This window comes from Cetorhinus maximus, chromosome 11 (assembly GCF_964194155.1).
Source record: "Cetorhinus maximus chromosome 11, sCetMax3.hap1.1, whole genome shotgun sequence".
NCBI classification, from domain to species: Eukaryota; Metazoa; Chordata; class Chondrichthyes; order Lamniformes; family Cetorhinidae; genus Cetorhinus; species Cetorhinus maximus.
Window position 1 is genome coordinate 120,364,899 of NC_135889.1, and position 21,513 is coordinate 120,386,411.

General features: G+C 45.1%; 2 protein-coding genes across 2 annotated transcripts in view; one reads left to right on the forward strand and one right to left on the reverse strand.

Annotated features, from left to right (window-relative positions):
- Positions 1 to 14,425, reverse strand: part of mnx2b (motor neuron and pancreas homeobox 2b) — a 48,712-nt gene extending 34,287 nt beyond the window's left edge. Inside the window, exon 1 of the mRNA XM_078552784.1 lies at positions 13,945 to 14,425. Within this exon, the coding sequence (XP_078408910.1) occupies positions 13,945 to 14,425 (481 nt within the window). The remainder of the gene's footprint in view (positions 1 to 13,944) is intronic.
- Positions 1 to 21,513, forward strand: part of LOC144686882 (tubulin alpha-1D chain) — a 917,839-nt gene that overhangs the window by 493,590 nt on the left and 402,736 nt on the right. The gene's annotated exons all lie outside the window — the stretch shown is intronic.

Below are 21,513 nucleotides of genomic sequence, written 5' to 3' on the forward strand. Positions count from 1 at the left end.
GCCAGAGGATGACCGCCAAGGTTATCAAGGCCAATAGGACAGCAGAGTCAGCAGCTGTCTCCAATGCCAGTGCTAGCGAGGGGGGGGCAACAAAACGCAGAACTCGCAAACGTAAGCTTAAGGATCCATGGGCACTAGAGGATCTTCTGTTCTGCCATGTTTTGTTAATATGTTTACTGGTGTAACCATTAACACTATATATAGCTCTGTTTATTTGGTGTGAGTGCCAACATGATATAAATTTTGTCTTAATGGCCTGAGTGCGCTTCACTTGTTTTGTAGGTACAGGGCATGCCAGTATCTCTTGCTGGATGTGAGTGTCTCTAAACTTTATCGCACAGAGCATCAGTCACCTGCTTGACACAACTGTGGACAGCTGATTGGGTCACTGCACACAGATCCACCCACTGATGCCTGGAAAGAGCCGGAGACATAGAAGTTGAGGGCCACTGTAACCTGTAGAGCCACTGGCATGGGGTGTCCACCCACACAGTCAGAGCTGATCTCAGGCCCAATCCTCTGAAAAATGAAGGTCACGGTCTCCCTGGAGAGGCGGAGCCTCCTTCAGCATTGCACCTCATACATATTGAGGTAGCTGCATCACCGCATGTAAACCCTGGCAGCAGGATAATGGTGTCTTCTGCGGCCCCTTCCACCTTGGACTTCCTGCTGGTCCTGTGCCCCTTGTACCTGCGCCTCTCCTCCCACAGGTCCCTCCCTCCCCTGGAAGTTGCATTGGGACACCTGACCTCCTATCCATTCTGCCCCTCTCTTTCTCCTCAGAGGAGGTGCCACCAGCAGAGACCAGAATCCCCATTACCAAGGTAACAGGAGGCTGTCTGATACCTGGAAGGGTCCACATGGTCAAAATCCTCCAAGGGCCTTGGAGACACCAGTGAGTCCTGAAATGAAGCCTGGAAATGCTCAGGCTGAACCTCAGAACTGAGATGAAGCTGTCAAGTTCAAACAAGCAACCAGCAGCAAACTATCTCCTAAACTCCTCATTACCCACAATGGTAATGCTGCTGACCCTTTTTACCCCACCCTTGAATGAGATTTCGTTAAAAGTGGGCTGCTCGCCTGCTTGGTTTGCCCCTGCAACGAGTGTGAAATTGCATGGACAATGTAAAATCGGGATCGATTGCCTTTTTAATGGCCTTACTTAAGTGGCCCTTTAATTGTTGGCGGGTGCAGCTCCGATGCCCGTGCGTGCCTGCCAACCTGAAGATTGATCGCATGCAGGATGACATGGGGATGCTCGTCCAACATCATCTTGCGCTATTTCACGTCCATTCGGGTCGAATACGCGCCAGCCCGTGAGACATGAAATTCTGGCTCTGGAATTCTTTTCCACAAAAAGCCATTGAGGCTGAGGGTCAATTGAAAGTGATCAGTTTAGAGCATTAAGGGTTACAGAAGTAGGGCGGGTAGGTGGAATTAAATTGCAAATCACTCATGCGCTAATTGAATAGCAGAACAGGCCCAAGGGGGCTGAATGGGCTCCTCTTGTTCCCCTATTCCACAGTGTAACCACTGTGGCAATAGTGCACAGGCAGGCCTGATAGCTTCTGTGGGAAGTTGCCATTCTTGTGCCGCTGTGGCAGACCTCATCCAAAAGACAGCACCTCCAACAGTGCAGCACTCCCTCAGTCATGTACTGGAGTATCAGCCTTGAAACAACAAGCTTCAGACCCAGGGATGAGAGTGCTACCCACTGAGCCACAGCCGTCACCTATAACTACAAAGTCCCAGCTTCATAATTTTAAAAAATTAAATAATTACAAGGATTTTTTAAAAAAATACTTATTTAATATATTACTTTGATTTCTATAGATTTTTAAATGTTTGTTGATAATAAGAAGAGTGAGGGATAATTCTCTGATTGGAGATTTTTGCTGCAAATGTTCCTCATTAACTTCTGTGTCATTGAATGGCAGTGATAAGATTAAGCTAGGCATCTACTTGTACACTAACAACTGTCAATGTTCACATACACCCAATATGCTCCTATATTACTTTTGTACAAGAGTGGAAATTGGTCAATAGCATCTGGGTAAACTTAGTGCACATGGGAATGCAATGCGAGTCCACATGAGCTCCACCAAGTCAAAGAGTATCCAACAGGTACTGTAGTGTGGTCGTTATGATACGGGGCTAGGAATCCAGAGGCTTGGATCAATAATCCAGGAGAATGTGAGTCCTAAATTCCATTGAGAATTTGAATTTAGTTTTGGAAAATAGCTGGGGCCAGTAAAAGTGATCCTGAAGTTGTCGGATTGTTGCAAAAACCCAATTGGTTCAATAATGTCCCTTCAGGGAGCAACAAACTGGCCGTCTTCACCTGGTCCGGCCTATATGAGACTCCAATCCCACAGCAATGCGGTTGACCCTTAAATGCCCTCTAAAATGATCTAGCAAGCCACTCAGTTGAATGAATTTGCTCACAGTTTAAGGCGAAGACTCAGCGCTACCTTCTCAGGGGAAAGCTTACCAGTGGTGCTCACTTTCCAAGAAGGAATAAAGTAAAAAAAAAATCCAGAAGAGCCCAGAAATTCTGTGGAGTTCTATTGTCTTTCTCTAACTCCAAGGTAACTACAAGCAGCAGTCAATTTCTTGTTAAATTTGTTTTTAGGATAGGGGTAACATTTGCCTTGAGAAAGTGCTCTCTGCTTGGTTTGTAGAAATTGCCTTTTTTTAAAAGCATCATGACTTGTTAGGGCATCTCAGAGGGCATTGACATTAGGAGGAGACAGTGGTGTAGTGCTGATGTCAATAGGCAAATGATCCAAAGACCCAAGCTAAGATGCTGGGATATGAGTTCAAATCTCACTCATGGTGTTATTAACAAATCTGGAGTTGAAAGCTAGTCTCAGTAATGAAGCTATTATTGATTGTCATAAAAACCTGTTTGGTTCACTGCTGTCTGTTAGAAGCCTTACCTGGTTTGGCCTAAATATAACCCCAGGCCCACACAATGTGGTTGACTCTTTACAGCCTACTAGAATGGACTAGCAAGTCACACAGTTCAAGGGTGATCAGGGATGGGCAAGAAATGCTGCCCTTGCCAGTGACACCCACATCCCATGAACGATTAAAAGAATGAAAGTCAACCACAATGTGTGCCATGAGAGTCACATGTTGGCCAGAGCAGGTCTCCATCCTTGAAGAACATTCATGAAAATATTGCGTTTTTCGAATAACCCAGCAGCCTGGTGGTCATTTATTTTCCTGATGCAAGTTTACAAATGACCAGCTTTATTAAATTCCTAGCGGTGCTGAAAGTCTGATTGGTGGACAGATCTCGGCATGTGGGGCTTCCGCCCCCAGGGTCCTTGATCGCAGGGAAGGCCTGCTGCTGGCTTGTCAAGTGCCTGAGTGGAACAAGATGTGGCGGGCCTTCCCGGAGAGAGGCGGTGCGGGCTTCTCGCTGGCTCCCCAGCCAGTGGCCAAGACCCCCGCCGCCTCCACAAGATTCTGGCCATTGATTCTGAACTGGCCTAGCAAGCCACTCAGTTGTGTCAAAACTATGAGGAATGGGTAATAGATGCTGGCCTTGCCAGCAATACCCACACCCTGTGAATAAATGTTTTAAAAACTTTGAATGCTTGACCTCTGGGTTGTTAGTATCACAACCACTGCACTGCTTTATCATTGGTGTCTCTGTTGTGAGGGAGCTGAATTAACCACACAATTGAGAACATAACGCTCAGGCTGTATGGTATACTTTCCTTTGTGTGCACACTGGAATACATTGTTGGCTGGTGTGGTGGGTACTGATTCTCTGTAGCCTTTGAGAGGGGGAAGGAGGGGGTTCATGCCTGGGGCAGAGATTGCAGGTAAATGTCATAGAAGGTACGTGTCTTCATAGAGAACATGTGGTCCATGATATCTCCTGGATTGGTTTTGATCACCTGAGGGAACAGGAAAGAATTTTTCCCAGAATATTTTCCCATATTGGCCCTGTTTTTTTTCCCCCTATGGGTTCCTTGACTCTCCCAGGAGATTACATGGATGTTGGGAGGGTTCAGTGGAGGCGGAGGAGTGGTGTGGGTTGGGATTGGGAGTGGGAGGGGAGGGGACATATGACAGGGGATGCGTATGAAGTATCTGATCACAATGCTCCAGGCATCATGTGTATGGGGCAAGCTTGGTGAACCAGCTGGTCATTTTCTGTCTGTCATTTTCATGTATTCGCTAAATTGTCAATTATATATTTACACCCACACACTCATAGACATACAAGGAAGCTACAATACAGAAATAAGACAATCCTTGTGGGAGCTTACCCTCCACCTGATCAAATAGCACTAAACACATTTCCCCAGCCCTGTTCTATACCCCTTTCCATTCATGCAAAGTTAATGTCCTTCCTGTACATCACAAGAAAATATAACCCAAAAATGTTTCATTGTCAGTTATGTGTAGGGTTCTTCATAGAGTTCTAGATCTGACTCAGAAGCTTTGCCAAGACAATGGCTTGCATCAAGACTTCAGCAACATTTGTTTAAACAGAAAAAAACAAAAAAAAAAGCAGACCTTGGTGAATCGAGAAAAATACGAATATACAGGCATCTGGATTAGGAGCAGGAATAGGCCATTCGGCCCTTCGAGCCTGCTCTGCCATTTTCAAACAGATCATGGCTGATCCGATTGTGGCCTCAACTCCACTTTCTTTCCTACCCCCAATAACCCTTGACTCCCTTATCAGTCGAGAATCTGTCTCGCTTTGCCTTAAAAATAGTCAACGACCCTGCATACACTGTTCTCCGGGGAAGAGAGTTCCAGAGACTCATGACACTCCGTGGAACTGTCTTCCCCAGACAGATGATAAAATGACAGTTATCCTAGTCCTTTAATATGTTGACTTGTAGCCTAGATCCAGGCTGTGAAGCTCCCTCTTTAAGTTTTGTGCCGAAACAGTTTTCATCAAAATAAGGAGAGAATCATGAAATTCAGTCCTGAAGTACAAAAGTTCAAGTCTCTAAGGGAATCAAGGATATGAGAATGAAGCAGAAAAGTGAAGTTGAGGTAAGGGATCCACCATGATCTTATTGAACTGTGGAGCAGGCTCGAGGGGTCGGGTGGCCTACACCTATTTTTTTAATACTCTAATGTTCTATTGGGTAAATATGTGCCACAAGGCATTAGACAATTTTCTTTTATGTTTGAGACCTAGGTTCAAATCTAGCCTAGGGTAAAGGACCATGGGCCCATCTGCTGGTTTCCTATTTGTTTTGGATGTGAAGATGGTTGTTCTTTAAAATATTTTGGGAATATGGTGGTATTCTGTAAATAAGTCTGTGTGTGTGTGTGTGTGTGTGTGTGTCCAGGATTAATTGAACTGGGGGAAGGTTAGTAAAGGCAGCTTGTCTGTGGGAACTGCGAGATGAAAGTAAGGGTGCTAGATACATGCATTTGTAATGAGAGGCTGTGGTGAAGTGGAGTTATGAGTAAATAGGTTGGGTTTTTTCATTTTCCTTAGGTGATAGTTAGGGACTTGGCTTTTCAGCTGTTAAATTTCAAAGGGTAGTTTAGAGATGACAAAGGACTGTTACAATTTTAAAAGGTTTCATAAGTAAACAAGGGGAGGTTATTGAATCTTATTTGACCCAAAAATGGAGGCAACAGGAAAGCATGAAAGATTTTCATATTTTGGAAAAGTTGAGTTCAAAGAGGTGCTGAGAACAATGGAAGCTAAGATGAAAGGGGAAAAAAAGATATTTAAGGAAAGACTTTTAGTTGAGCTGTGGTGGTTTGTGGGGAAGATGCCCTGAGACCATCTCTGTGCTGAGAAAACATGTGAAATCTGAAACAGCCACCCACTGGGACCAGAAAAATCTTTGTCTCAGAAAGCAGTTTGTTTCTGAACCTTTCTTGGATTCCCATAGCAGAGTGGAAGAGAATGAGAAGCCGTGTGGTATACTTTTATGAAAGTAACAGCAATTTTTGCCTTGGGTAATATTATTGGATTTGTATAGTTAAAAATCTATAAGGGGGCTGTTACCAAGTAGTTTACTTGTGTGTTCTGACCAAATGTTTTTTGTTGGGGGAGGGGGGTTCTAAGGCTGTTTTAACTGTGTAACTTTAATCTTATGTGCTTAAATTTATTCTTCTCCTTGTTAATAAATGTTTTAATTTTAAAATCCATAAAGTCTTATTGGGATTCTATGTTTCTAGGATCAGGGGTTTTCTCCTCATTTTCAAAATACAACAAAAAAAAGGTTATGATCAGTAAGACAAGTTCCCTTCTGGGATTTGGCTTGCTCAGCGAATTACGTCGGCTGTGGTGGTTAACATGGACAGGCGCAATCCAGTATCTACTGGGTGAGAACATATTGCATAGATTGGTCAGTCCTCCCAGAGAGGTTAAGGGATGGTTGGTATTGGAAATGTGCAGTGGTGAGTGGGTCCTTGCACTTACACTGCTAAATCCAACCGCTTTAAACCCAGTGCCAGAATTACAGATAGACCCCAAAACAAATGGGATCGGCCAGTTGGATTTAGCAACGTGACTGGAATCACGTTCTGGAATCCGACATAAAACCCGCACCAATATCAAAAGCGAGTGAAACACTAAATCTGTTTTTTTTTTAAATTGCCAAGTTGAATAGAGACTAAATCTAGTTTAAAATCAGATATAATAAAAACAAAATACTGAGGATGCTGGAAATCTGAAATAAAAACAGAAAGTGCCAGAAATACTCAACAGGTCTGACAGCATCTGTGGAGAGAGAACAGAACTCAGTTCGAGTCCAATCTTCTTCGGATCTGAATTCTGTTTCTCTCTCCTACCAGACCTTCTGAGTTTTTCCAGCACTTTGTGTTTTTATTTAAAATCAGCTACATTGAGTACTCAGCCTGGTATTTTTTAACAAAAAAAATCTGCGGCATTGAGTAAAATACTAAACTTGGTTTACTAAAAGCTGGTTTCGGTTAAACACTGGTTAAAATCCCTTAAAACGACAAATATTAACTTAAAACACACACACACTCACGAACAGCCTTTTCAGTCCTGCGTGTTTGTGTCATTGTCCATTTGGGGGAAAAAAAAATAACATCCATTGGGCTGGTCAGTGATACCGCGAACACCTGAAGGGGTTTATTACAGGCAGAATGCAGGGAATGGGCATCGCTAACTATCTGTAAACACCGCTCGCTTGAAAAGAAATGTAAACCCGCTACGCTTTAATCCACCTGTCATGTTCGCCCTATCAGTGTGTTGATATCTCGCCTCCTAAAGAGAGAAATGTCTTTGCACAGCTGGTTATTACAGCGTCTAGAGCAAATGTTGAGGCAGAATCCGTTGTATAATTGAAGGAAGAAAATAGTGTAATAACTGATAGGAAAGATACTCTGGGGAGGGAGCGAGGCGGTGGGATTAGTTGAGGGTTACACCAGCGGAGGGCTGGCACGATGGGTCTAATGGCCTTTTGTGCTGCAAACTACACGTTTTTTTTCCCCAATTTTCCAAAGGCCCGTTTGTTGACTGTTTATTTAACACATCGACTGTTGTGTGATCGGCGACGTGAGATTTGCATCCACCACCTCTCTGGCTCTCTGACCCTTGTTGTCCAGCCCCATTACCGAGTTCTCGTGTCTCCCAGACTAACTTTTGCTGAAACGTCAACCGTGTCTTTGTCACGGAGATTTAATCAAAAGAATAATACCCAACAGCACGGAAATCAGCTTCCAAAAAGCTCGGTATTCTCATTAGAAATGAGAATTGGCCCTTAACATTGCGATATTCGTTCAATGGTTTATGTGGATAAAAATTGCAAGGTGAAAGTTGTTGGGTGGGGAGGGCGCAATTGGATAGCTCTTGCAAAAAGCCAGCACTGGCACGACGGGCCGGATGGCCTCCTTCTATGCTTTTTGATTCTGTGATACACCCGAGTCCTTCGCTCTGGATGTCCTGCCCACACTTACCTTTCTCAACTTCCTTTCTCACAAACTCCTTCATTCCTGGACCCGCATTCTCCGTGTTTTCTCTGCACTTTCCCATTCTAACACCGGGCCACACTTTCACCAGGTCATTTGGAACTCTGCACTATGACTGCAATGGAAAAGGGGATTGAAATGGGAAGGGGGTGAAATGGGAAAAGGGGATTGAAATGGGAAGGGGGGATTGAAATGGGAAAGTGGATTGTAATGGGAAAGGGGGTTGGAATGGGAAAGGGGGTTGGAATGGGAAAAGAGCATTGCAAAGGGAAAGGGGAGTGGAATGGGGAAAGGGGATTGAAATGGGAAAGGGGGATTGTAATGGGAAAGTAGGATTGCAATGGAAAAGGGGATTGCAATGGGAAAGGGGATTGCAATGGGAAAGGGGATTGCAATGAGAAAAAGGTATTGTAATGGGAAAGTGGAATCGCAATATGAAAAGGGGGATTGAAATGGGAAAAGGGAAATTGCAATGGGGAAAGGGGGTTGAAATGGAAATGGGGTTTGTAATATGAAAAGGTGGATTGCAATGGGAAAGTGGAATTGCAGTATGAAAAAGGGAATTGCATTCTCCAATCCTTCATCTCAACTAGTTCCTGCCCAAATGATCATCCGGGAAATGCAAACTCTAAACGGATCTAGTACAACACACCGCCCAAGCCACGGTTGGATTTTAAATAACGATGGACACAAGAATTTTCATACATTGAAACCATCAACAAAAAAAAACCCGATCGAACACTTCCTTCATCTTCAGAAACCCTGATCCCAAATCTAATCCCAAACCTTAAACTTTATCAAAAATGTCTTTGCGTTGCAATGCAGGCCACCCATTCTTATCAGAACCTCTCCTTTACTGTGTCACTGAAGGACACCGCACCATTCTGCTGCCACCTGTGTTTATATTACTTTTTGATTCTATTTATTTCTGGCAAGCAGAAGATAGAACAAGAATCCTCCCAAAATAAGAGGTTAAGGTGTGCCCTGCACTAGGGTAGATTTCTGTTTAAAACCTCCGCCCTGTTAAATTGTGAAGAGTGGATGGCTCGAATATTTGAAATCTAGGACCATTGGACCGAGGTTAACAGGTCACCATGAAACCCACAACAATGTCCCTCCCCTCTGACGGGCATTAAGAAGGGCGGCAGAAGGTTGGACCTCTCTTCCCATGGTCAATTATGAATTCTAAATTTGAGATTGATCAATTTCTTGCTACAGAAGTTGTAACATTTAACTGAAGATCACCCTAAGCATCAAGTTAGACCATGTATCAAATTTCTTGATACGATTATCCCGAAGCAGACACGATGGGGCAAATGGCCTATTTCTGTGCCGTAAACTTTATACGATTACAACCTAGTGTTACACATGGTTTTAGGAAAAGGATCTCAAGAGATGCTGAGCAAAGGTGTCAGGAGGCAACTCATCTACTGTGGAAACCCTTATCCATGCCTTCCTGACCTCCACACTCGACGATCCCAGCGCACCCTTAGCTGCTCTCCCACATTCTACTCCCCGTAAACTTGAGATCCCCCAAAACTCTGTTGCCCCTGCCTTAACTCACAGCAAGTCCCATGCCCCAATCGCCCCTGTGCTGGCTGAAATACACTGGATCCTTGGCCTAGCAGCCTCGTGACTTTAAAATCCTCATCCTTGTTTTCAAATCCCTCCATGATCTTGTCCCTCCCTACCTCTGTCATCTCCTCCAGCTCCACAACCCTCCGACATATGTGCACCCTCTAACCTGAGCCCCTTGGGCTTTCCCAATTATAATGACTCCGCCATTGGTGGCCCTGCCTTCAGCTGCCTAGACCCAAACTCTAAAACCCTCCCTACACCTCTCCGCCTGGCTATCCCCCTTTAAGACCCTCCTTAAAGCCGGGGAGGGGGTTGGTCATCTGACCTAATCTCTCCTTTATGTGGCCTGAGGTCAGACTTTGTTTTATAATGCTCCTGTGAAGCAGGCCTTGAAGGCGCAGGTCAGCCCTGACCTACCTCATTGACTGGCAGAAGAGGGGGCTGAGGGGCTGAATGGCCTTCCTAGAAATACATTCAGTCTCACACGTTATTAGTGGAATTCCGCAGTAAAAAGCATTTGATTCCAGCACCCACCCACCCCCCCTCCCAAACTTAATGTGTAAAATGGTAAAGGGACGTTTCGTGCAACCATTGAGAGGTTACAGTGAGAACTTCGACTGGCGCTCGCCAGAATGCAGGGGGAAAACAGGTCGGCCACATAAACAGGGGGTTAAAGTGTTAAGGAGGCACAACGAACGCTCCGTTGCGTCGGCACATCAGTAAGACATCAGCCTCCATCTCTACCCGGGGTTATGTTCCCCGATTTCTGAAACCGTTTTAAGTGTTTTAGACCTGAATCTGGAGGAACGGGAGGCTGACTCGCTTTTAATCCAATCCGTGTGGATTTGGTGTCAAGTCACACGAGGGATACAACTGCAGCAAGTGTCAGACTTGGATCACACAAACTTACAGCACAGAAGGAGGCCATTCGGCCCGCCCTGCCCGTGTCGTCTCCGTTTAATTCCGAAGCTCACCCAACTTCTCCCCGGAGAACTGAATTGATTTTATTCTCCTTTTCAAGTAAATATTACTTCATTTTTAAAAAAAAAATATTGTGTGTGTGTGCGTGTGAAACAGATTAGACTGTTTACCCTAAAATCAGACAACAGCTGCCTGCTATCCCTCATTCTACAATAAACACAGACAGTCACATGCAAAACATCACAAGCACAAACTGCCTTCGGTTTTATTTTCCGCTTTTCGCCTCCCAGAGTCTCCCGCTGTGAGCGAAGCTGAACTGTTTGTGTGAAGTGTGTAGTAAATGTGACTCCAAACTGTTCCTCTAAAATCAGACAGGGCGACTAGATGGGAAAAATGGGAAAGGGGGGTGGGGGAGGGTATCGGCTAAAGTTAATCAATGTACCAGGAGAAACCACTATACAAATCTGTACAGTTCCATGTAGCTTTAATGAATCTCCCCGAGGTTCCCTCTGGCTGGCATCTTTCTACCTGTTTCTAAACACACTCTGTCTGCCTCTCTGTCTCTCTGTCTCTCTCTCTATCTCAGTCTCCGACCCTGTCTTTCTGTCTCAAAACAAGGACAGAAATTGCTGGAAAAACTCAGCAGGTCTGGCAGCACCTGTGCAGAGAGAAATAAGAGTTAACGTTCCGAGTCCAGTGTGACCCTTCTTCGGAACTGCCCTTCTGTTTTTTTTGTCCCGCATCTCATTCAGAGTTAACTCCTCTTTATCCCCGTCTAATGAGCGGCTTCAATCTCTCTCCGTTTATCCTTATTCTTTTTTTGCAGATCTCTATCAGTCTCTTCCGTTCCCTCTATTTCTGTGTCTCTCTTTCGGTTCCTCTCTGCCTTTCCCTCTCGACGTCTCCCTGGCTTCGTGTGTCTTCATCATGCAGGGGGGCTGTGTGATCTCCATGTATATCGGCATCGTTTCTAACTTGTGCGTGTTGTGTGTCTACTCTTTCCTTCTCCCGCTGCCTCGCTCTCTCCTCGCAACCCTCGTTGCCCTGGTGGAAGGTGTATCTAACCGCATTATCTGCACCCACACACACACACTGATCCCTTCATCCCGGCTAATTTGCCGTGAAACAACCCACTTTCCGTTGCAGATTTGAACTAATTTCTCCCAACAAGCAATTAGACTGACAAGGACAACTTCCTTTGACGAAATTGGTTTCTTCACCTCTTCACACACACACAGACACACACACACAAACCATCTTCACACACACAGACACACACACACAAACCATCTTCACACACACAGACACACACACACAAACCATCTTCACACACACAGACACACAGTCCGATTTCCTGGCACTATCTTACCCGACAGCCATGGAAAACATCGCCATTGTACCACATCATACAAGGCTACAAGTTTGCACTGGTGGCGTGTCCTGTAGATATATGTGTGTTATATATAAAGGCAAAATACTGCGGATGCTGGAAATCTGAAATAAAAACAGAAAACGCTGGAACAACACAAGTTCTGAAGGGGAGTCATATTAGATTCGAAACGTTAATTCTATTTCTCTCTCCACAGATGCTTACCAGACCTGTTGAGATTTTCCAGCAATTTCTGTTCTTATTTGATAGTATATATGTTGATCTACACACACACACATTAGAACAGTGACTACACAAAAAAAAAAATACACCTCGTCGCCTATTGATCGCCTTTGGAATGCCCTGAGGCTGTGAAAGAGCTAGCACAGATACGATGAGCCGAACAGCCTCCTTCTTTGCTGTACGATTCTATGATTTTTGGGAACTGGGTGAAGAAACAAGTTCATTTCTTGCCACAGTTATCGCCAGACTTTAACCTGAGTGCTCCTTTCTCTGTTCTGTTTCGCTCTGGGATCATTATACCCGCTGCTTGGGTCTTTAGTGTAAGAACAATTCCTTTCCAATAGGAATCGCCCAGTCCCAACTGAGATGCACGTCTTTATGCCTCTATGTAGATATATATGCACACATATTTGATATAATATTTATATATAAAATACACCTATTTGTATATAATGTATGAGGGTTTACTATTTAATAATTTAATGTCATATTCACACACATTGCAGCGTGTGAACACCCCCCCCCGCCTCCCCTAAAAACACTGATTTTTCGTGGTGTGAAATGCCGATCAGTCGGTACCGCGCCGATTAGGTTGGACCCAGGCAAGATTAAGGGGCTTAATCCCACTTCTCAATGTCAGAAGCGGCTGAGAGAGAAGGGAACCGGAGCTTCTCCCCTACCCCACCCCACCCCGCCTCCCGACACTGAACACTCTGGCAACTATTCCTGCTCAAACGCAAAACAGATGCAGGGAGAGAACAAAAGCCAGCTCCCACCCTCGAAAGAAACCCTGGCTTTGTAATAACGTTGAAACCTCTGGATGTAACGCGCAGCCTGAACGGGCAGGACATCTGGACACCTCATTTCACAGGGAAGTCTCGCCAATGTGAAATAGAAGGCGCTCTTTGCAGCAATTCCACACACTAATTCGATTAAACTTTTTTTTAATTAAAAAAAACACAAAACTGTGAAACGATGAAACGTCCTCCCGAGCAGTTTCTACTTGAAACACATTTCTCTCTCAGTTCCTTTATCCCATTTCTCAGCGAACTCTCCGTGCGGCACCCGGCTGATCCCCAAATAATATTCTCGGGGAATAATTATCACCGTGAAACGGTGGTGGGGGGGGGAGAATGATCCCGGAGCACAACCGAAAAAAGCACGAAACGAATCAAAGAGCAAGTTTGCTGGTAGCCTCTGCAAGCAAACTAACGCGTCCCTGACCCACTTTACATAATCGTAGACTCTTACAGCGCAGGAGGGGACCATTCAGCCCATCATGCCCGTACTGGCTCTTTGAAACAGCTACCCAATTAGTCTCACACCCCCCTGCTCTTTTCCCATCGCCCTGCACATGTCTTCCCCCCCCCCCACTCCAGTATCTATCCAATTCCCTTTTGGAGGTTATTATTAAATCTACTTCCACCGCCCTTTCTGCACATCCCGGACCACGAGAATTCGCTGGGTAGGAATAAAATCCCCCCCCACCCCCCCAACCCCTGGTTAATCTGTCAATTCTCTTCCCTCTGGTTACCCACCCTCCTGCTCCTGCAGTTTCTCCTTAGTTACTCTATCCAAAAACCCTCCCTGATTTTGAACGTTAAATCTCCTTTCACCCTTCCCGCTCTAAGGAAAACCATCCCAGCTTCTCCATTTTCCCACATTGAACATGTCACTTTGGTGGTCCACCAAGAACGAGTCTGCACAATAAAAATTATAAGTAATCTTTAAAAAAAAAGAACGAGTCCGTGGGAATGATTCATTTTCCAAAACGAGCGCATTTTTAAACTTTAAATGTTCCCAAAGTTGCAAAAAAAGTTTGTTCTAATTTCTTTTTTTTTAAAAATCTACTTTTAAAAAATCGTGAATTGAAAGACGGGGTTTCTTTTACTCACTGGTGTAGTCGGGTAGTCTCGGTATCATCATGCCAGCGGTCTGAGCCCGAAGCCAGTGGTCCAACGGGAAGGGTCCCGCCGCCGCCGCCGCCGCCGCCTTCAGGTGCTCGGGGTGAGGCTGGGGCAGCTGCGGGAAGGCGCCGTACGACAGAGCCGGGTGGTGGGCGCCCAAGGCCGGGTAGGTGTAGACCGGGTGCCCGTACATGGCCGGGATGGCGGCGTGGGACAGGGCGCCCAGCCCCGGGGGCTGCAGGTGGAGGAGGCCCGGCTTGGGGACGATGCCGCTGGCCGCCAGCGGCAGGGCGCCCGGGTTGGCCCGGGGCGAGGGCGTCTCGGCGCGGAGGCAGGAGGTCGGGCTGCCCGCCGAGCTCTCGGCCGCCGAGCTGGGGCTGAGGATCGGTGGGGGGGAAGCGCTCGGCACGGCCCGGGGCGGCTCTTCGGCTAGCAGGGCGTCGATCCGAAAGTTTTTCGACTTCTCCATGCTGTTGGGATTGAAGGTGAGGAGGTTTTTTGGGGGTTGGGGTGGGAGGGGGGGGGGGGTGGGTGGTGGGGGGTGGGGAGGACCCTCTCAACGTGATCGCCGCCCCTCTGAGATGCCGAGCAGGCGACTGTGCTGTCCTAAGCCGGCGGTGCCAGTCTTATTAACACTCCTCTCTGTGGGCACTGTCTATCCCACTGACTACCTGTAGATCTCCACAACTCCTCTCGCTGTGTCTGGGGACAGGGACAACTGTTCTGCACAACACCCACTGCTACTCTCTGGGCATGAGTCACTTGCTCAAGGTCTCTCCCTGTCTATTTACCTGGGTAAACTGACAATCCTTGCAATTCTCTTGTGTCCCAGTTTCGAATTCGTTTGTGTTTCCTCTACAGTTGATTTATCATTGTATGCGTCTTCCCTGTGTCTTCCAGTCTATATTATTCTGTCGGTCTCTCTGTGCGAATCTCTCTGGCCGTTTCTCTCTCTCTCTCTCTCTCTTAGCCTCCCTCTCTCCGTTACCCCACCTCTCAGCCCGTGACTCTCTCCCTCACCGCCTTTCTCTGTCCCTCACTCCGTGACCTTCCCCCGCTGTCTCAGTTTCTCTCCAGTCTGTGACTGTCTCTCCCTTTATGCCTTCTTGTCTGTCTCGGTGTGTGTGTGTGTGTGTGTCTACCTCTCGCCCTGTCTCCCTGTCTCACTCTATTTCGTTGCCTGTCTCTATCTCTCTTTGCCTATCCGTCTACCCCCCTCTTTTTCGTGCCTTATTTCCACTTGTCTACTCGGCTCTGGGTTTGTCTAAAATAAATATATATTGTTTGAGATGCCTGTGACTGGGGAATCCGCTAACTGTGTTGCGGCTTCACTAGTCTCTCTCTCTCTCTCTGTCTCTCTCTCTCAGAGTTGCAGTGAGTGCACAGAAGTCTTTGCCTTTGACAGTCTCTATGAAAATCTCAGCCCCCGGCGGGAGAGGGAACACCATTGGCCCACGCGCTACCCTTCCCTGGGGAGAGGAGCCTATTCAAAAGGCGTTTAATTAATTAATTACCCTCATTTGGGTGAAGCTCAGTCGCGCTCTTGCCGGTGTAAAAGGTTTAAATATTCATCGGATTCCGGTCCCAGTCCCAGAGGCAGCGACAGGAGTGACTTGTTTGCAACTCGCTCCGCGCGGAACCTGCTCATGGATATTTCAAATTAATTTAATCGTTAATTTAATCACTAAATTAATATGCTCCTTGCCAAATTTCAACCAGTGCCTGCAGTAGGAAATCTATTTTGTGTACGACAGAAATCACCTTTTTTTTTCGTTCGTTTCCATTTTATAAAAGAAACGTTGAAGTAGATTAAACATCAAAGGATCATTTTTTGTGTTTCTGATTTTTTTAATCAAAGTTCCCACTGTTGTCAATTCTCATTCCCCCCCCCCAATCCCAATCCCGTTCTGGATCGGTTTCAAACATTCACAGTGGTGGATTTTCGTTACAAGAGGAGCTGATACCGTATCGGAGATTTACCCTGATTGTAGGGGAAGAGCGGGCAGGAAGAGAGGCGCTTGGACATCTCGGGGTTGAGCTCAGACAGACCTCGACCCCCCCCCCCTCCCCCCCAACTTCTCAACCCCTCCCTCCGCCCCCTTCTTATTAAAAACCATCACAGGGGACAGCAGAATGTGCCACGTGGAGAGTGCAGTCTCCAGAATTCTTAATTCATATTTAAGGATTTGATCGAATAAATAAGGAGAAACCGTTTCCACTGATAGGGGGGGGTGGGTGGGTGGGGGTGGGTCAGGAAATATAGGACACAGGGGGTTAAATAATCCGCAAGGGGCCAAAAGAGGAGATTGGGATTATTTTTACGCAGCGAGTCGATGTGATCTGGAACTCGCTGCCTGAAAGGGCGGCGGACGCAGATTCAATGGGAACTTTCAAAATGGAATCGGATAAATACTTGGAAAGGGGTGGGGGGACCCCCAGTGTGTGATTATAGAGACAGAGCGGAGAAACAGCAGGACTGTTTACATAGCCCTTTTCAAAGCACCGGCACGATGGGCGGAATAGACTCCTCTGTGCTGTATGATTCTATGTCTAAAATGTAGACGATGCAGAGCAAACTCACTAATTTATTGGCTTTAAACTCCAACTTTTTCCCCCCAATCCAGGCACTTTACGACCAAGACTGGAACCCGTTTTATAATAATTCAAATTTAAATCATTCAGTTCTGCTGGGATAAAGACAGCAGGTCCGGCAGCACCTGTGGAGAGGGAAAACAGGGTTAGCCTTTCGAGTCCAATAAGACTCTCCTTCGGAAGAGATCCAGCAATCCGCAGTCATTTTCTGTTCATCCGGAGGGAGTGGGATATTCGGGCCATTTACCACAGGCCTAGCTTTTCATACTAAAAGGACCAATGACCAAGCAGGAGGCAAGAGGTGTGCATTCGACTCACTGCATTTGAACGAAATATATTTTTTATAAATTGTGTGAAAATAAATTAATCCAGGAGCAAACAAAAAAAAAGGTAGTAGATTGGGCAGCTGAACAGACGAGTGTTATACCTGAGAGTTAATATGCAGAATTCAGGCCTTAGGTAATGATAAGACCCTGTAAGGTAACCATAAGATGAAACTTTCTTCACACCGGACACCAACAATACACTTGCAGCTTTAAAATAAAGTGGAGAGGGAACGAAGGGTACGTGATTTAAGACAAAACGTATAGAAACTTCTAACGAAAGTTGTACAGAATACGGTCGAGCTGTGGTCAGTGGTAAACACTACGCACTCGGTTTACTGAAATCTCATATCAGGGAGTCGAAATCGGTGAAAAAAACGCCACCGGCGCCCCACAGCCCCCGCCACCCACCCTCATTTTCTCACTAACCCCTTCCTCAGAAGTTTCTGATCCCAGAGTTCGTTTAGTTTTGCATTTCCTCTGTAGCTCTGGCTATGGATTCTCTCTCCCTCCTCTCTACTCAGTACAACTTCCCCCCGTTATCTCTCTCTCTCTCTCTCTCCCTTGTCACTCTGGGACCTGACTCGTGTTTTACATCCTAACCTGTGTAGTTTGTCCAGGGAGGGTGCTGAAGGCGAGGAAATCTACGCAGGATCAGACTTTGTTATTAAACCACCTTCTCAGTCCCTTACATATACCTTCCCCGTTTAATGTAAAATGATATATCTAGTTTCCAAAATAAAAAAAACCCAGAAAGTGCTGAAAAGACTCAGCAGGTCTGGAGAGAGAAACAGAGTTAGCCTTTGGGGGTCCGATATGATTCTCCTTCGGAGCTGGGGAGAAGCAGAAACGTGACGCGTTTTAACTTCTTACATCGCCGTTCACTCCCACTCTACAACATCAATAAGCCTCACTGGTGCACAACACCGTAGGAAAACTACGGAATGTACAATCCTCCTTAATTCGCATTGGGGGCTGAGGGGGGCTTTCACCCCTGATCGTTATAAGCAGCCTTCACCTAACACTTGAAACTATGGGGGAAATGGGTTTTCGGGGATTGAATTGGAGGTAACTTTGAATTGAGAACAAATAGCTGAGGTCCCGGCGAATATAACAAGAATTTATTTTGTTCCTTATTGCTTTCAAAATCCTGAATGCATCCCAAAGCATCAAACTGGGGTATTCTGGTGGAACTGACAACCAAATGGAATTTCCTTGCTGTGTTTAGGATGCGGCATAAATGTGTGTGTGTTTATATATATCTACATACACACAAACACACATATATGTGTATATACACACACATATATATATATATATATAAATACACACACATATATCATATATGTATTAGCTGCATCCTAAACACAGCAAGGAAATTTGCGTTCACGGGGATGAGGAGGAGAGTATTAGGCTAACCACTAATTTCCTCTGGTTTTATACATATATGTATAAATACACACACACACACACACATACATACAAATAAAAGCAGAGGAATTTAGTGCTAATCTAATATTCTCCTCCTCATCCCCATGAACACAAACAGTGACATTCTCCCGCTCAAGCCCATGAACGTAAACCACCACATCTCATCATCCTGACATTTTTATCCAGAATCACAGAACTGTTATAGTGCAGAAGGAGGCCTTTCGGCCCATCATGTCTGCGCTGGCTCTCCGAATGAGCCTTATGACTTAGTGCCATTCTCCTGCTTTTTCCCCGTACACTTGCTCACAGTTTCTATTCAGATAATCATCCATTGCCCTCTTGAATGTCTCGATTGACAGGATTCAGATTCTCAAGCTTAAAATGTTTCCTTCTGCTAGGTTGCGTTTGAGGTCAACGAGTCTTACACACCATTATTGTAGATGATACAAAGTTAGAACAGAAGGCGGAACAATTCAAACAAAAGCATTCAAAAAGAACTGAAGGACTTTTTTATATCAGAATTATAAAACAATAATAGAAATTAGAATGAATAAAAAATAAAAGAATTGTACAAGTAATATCAGAAATCAGTCGTTTCTCAGGATGCCCCAGAAATACCAAGAATTGTGAAAGGGTGAAGAGATTGGATAAACTGTGAAATCCCTGGGACTTAATGGACATAGAAAATAAACTGGGAACAATGCTGATATATTATTCCAGGGTAGCAGGGCAGGAGGGAAGAAGGTTAGGGTAGTTAAAGGCACGTTCAGGACAGACATCAGACAGTGGTGGGATTGGTAGTAGAAGCGTAAAGTGGAGGTTACAAAAACAAATTGCACAACAGGCTACTGAAAAATGGATTAGATTGTTTCAAATGACTATTGAAGCAAATTAATGCTTAATATTTGAGTTTGAATTGGATAAAGTTTTAAAGAGCAAAGGAATCTACAATCTTCAACATTCACTCCCTCCACCACCGAAGCACAGTGGCAGCAGTGTGTACCATCTACAAGATGCACTGTAGCAACTCACCAAGGCTCCTTCCAAACCCACGACCTCTACCAACTAGAAGGACAAGCGCAGCAGATACATGGGAACGCCACTACCTGTAAGTTCCCCTCCAAGCCACACACTATCCTGACTTGGGAACATATCACCGTCCCTTCACTGTCACTGGGTCAAAATCCTGGAACTCCCTCCCTAACAGCACTGTGGGTGTACCTACACCACATGGACTGCAGCAATTCAAGAAGGCAGCTCACCACCACCTTCTCAAGGGCAACTAGGGATGGGCAACAGATGTTTGTCTGGCCAACAATGCTCACGTTCCAGGAATGAATAGAAAAAATAAAGGCTAGGTAGAGAAGTGGTGAAATGTGATTATTCCAAAATGACTCGGAAGTGATGGGCTAAATTGACAGATGGAATGAAGGGCTAAGGCAATGGCACTGAGCAGTTTAAGAAACACCTGAGTGGAGTAATGTCAAGGTGGTAAGGTTGGTATTGTGGGGTGATGAGATGAAAGGGGAGAACAGTCCTCTTCATCCAAATTTATCTGTAACTTTAACGAAAGTGCATTGGTGTGAAAATTCAATGTTATGCGTGACCTCTTTGTCAAAGGAGTACTCATGCCGCGCTTGCCAAATGATCTGAGCTAGGAGAATGTTTGTAACTGTAACACAGGGGTTTACTGTCATTGGGAGATGGGAAGAGCATTAAAAAAAAAAAAATCAGCATTGCCATGACCTTTGCTGGAAGCTTCACATCTGAGGAGTTTGGCACAGGGAAGTAACTGTGCCTGGGTCTGATGCCCCTTTCTCTATCTTCTTCGTTCAAATGGATAGGTTAATTTCACATCTGAATGATGGTCAACAGGTTAAGATGCCAGAGGTGACTAGTACATTTGGAACTTTCCCTGAACATGAGTCAGAAGAGGAGGGAAAATTGTGGTGCAAAAATGACTGTTTAACGTGTTAGTGGACAAATGGTTTTGGTTGTACCACAAATGGAGGTTTTAGCATTAATTTCTGGAACATATTTTGAAAACAGAGCCTTCCTACTAAGCTATCATTGATCTGTCTATCTATCATGCATTTTTTAATCATGTATATTGCTATCATGTATTTACCTATCTACAACAACAACTTATATTTATATAGCTCCTTTAATGTAATAAATTGTCCCAGAGTGCTTCGCAGGATTACTATAAAAAAAAGTAAGACACTGAGCTCCAGGAGTGATATTAGTTCAGGTGACCAAAAGTTTGGTCAAAGACATAGGTTTTAAGGAATGTCTTAAAGGAGGAAAGTGAGCCAAAGAGGTATCTGTCCATTTGTCCATCCAACCAACCAACCAACCATCATGTTTGTAAGTATGTATCTACCTATCCATGAGTTATGTATCTATCTATTATGCATTTCTACCTTTGTAACGTTGCTCAGCTTTGCCCCTGTCTCAGCTCATCTGCTGCTGAAACCCTTATCCATGCCATCCCCACCTTTAGACTCACCTATTCCAATGCACTCCTGGCTGCTCTCCCACATTTTACCCTCTGTAAACTTGAGGTCATCCAAAACTCTGCTGCCTGTGTCTTAACTCACAGCAAGTCCCATCCCCCTATCACCCCCATGCTCACTGAGTTACACTGGTTCCTGGTCAATGCAATGTCTTGATTTTAAAACTCTCATCCTTGTTTTCAAACCCCTCCATGGGCTTGTCCCTCCCTATCTCTGTAATCTCCTCTAGCCCCACAACCCCCTGAGAAATCCGTGTTCCTCTAATTCTGGCCTCTTGTGGATTCCTAATTATAATTATTCCACCACTGGGGGCTATGCTTTCGGTTGCCTAGGCCCCAAGCTCTGGAATTCCCTCCTTAACCCTCTCTGCTTCTCTACCTCAATTTCTTCCTTTAAGACACTGCTTAACACCTACCTCTTTGACCAAGCTTTTGGTCATCTGATTGAATATCTTCTTATGACTATGGTGTCATAGTTTATGTTATAATGTTATGTTATATTATAATGCTTCTGTGAAGCACCTTGTGATGTTTTATTATGTTAAAGGTGCTAGATCAATGTAAGTTGTTGGTGTAAGTAGCGAAGTATCCACTATATATGTATCCATTTATCTACTATGTGTGTATCTATCTATCAGTCAACCTATATCAAAACAGTGGAAAAAGGAATTACGTAGAAGGTGAGTGAACTATACT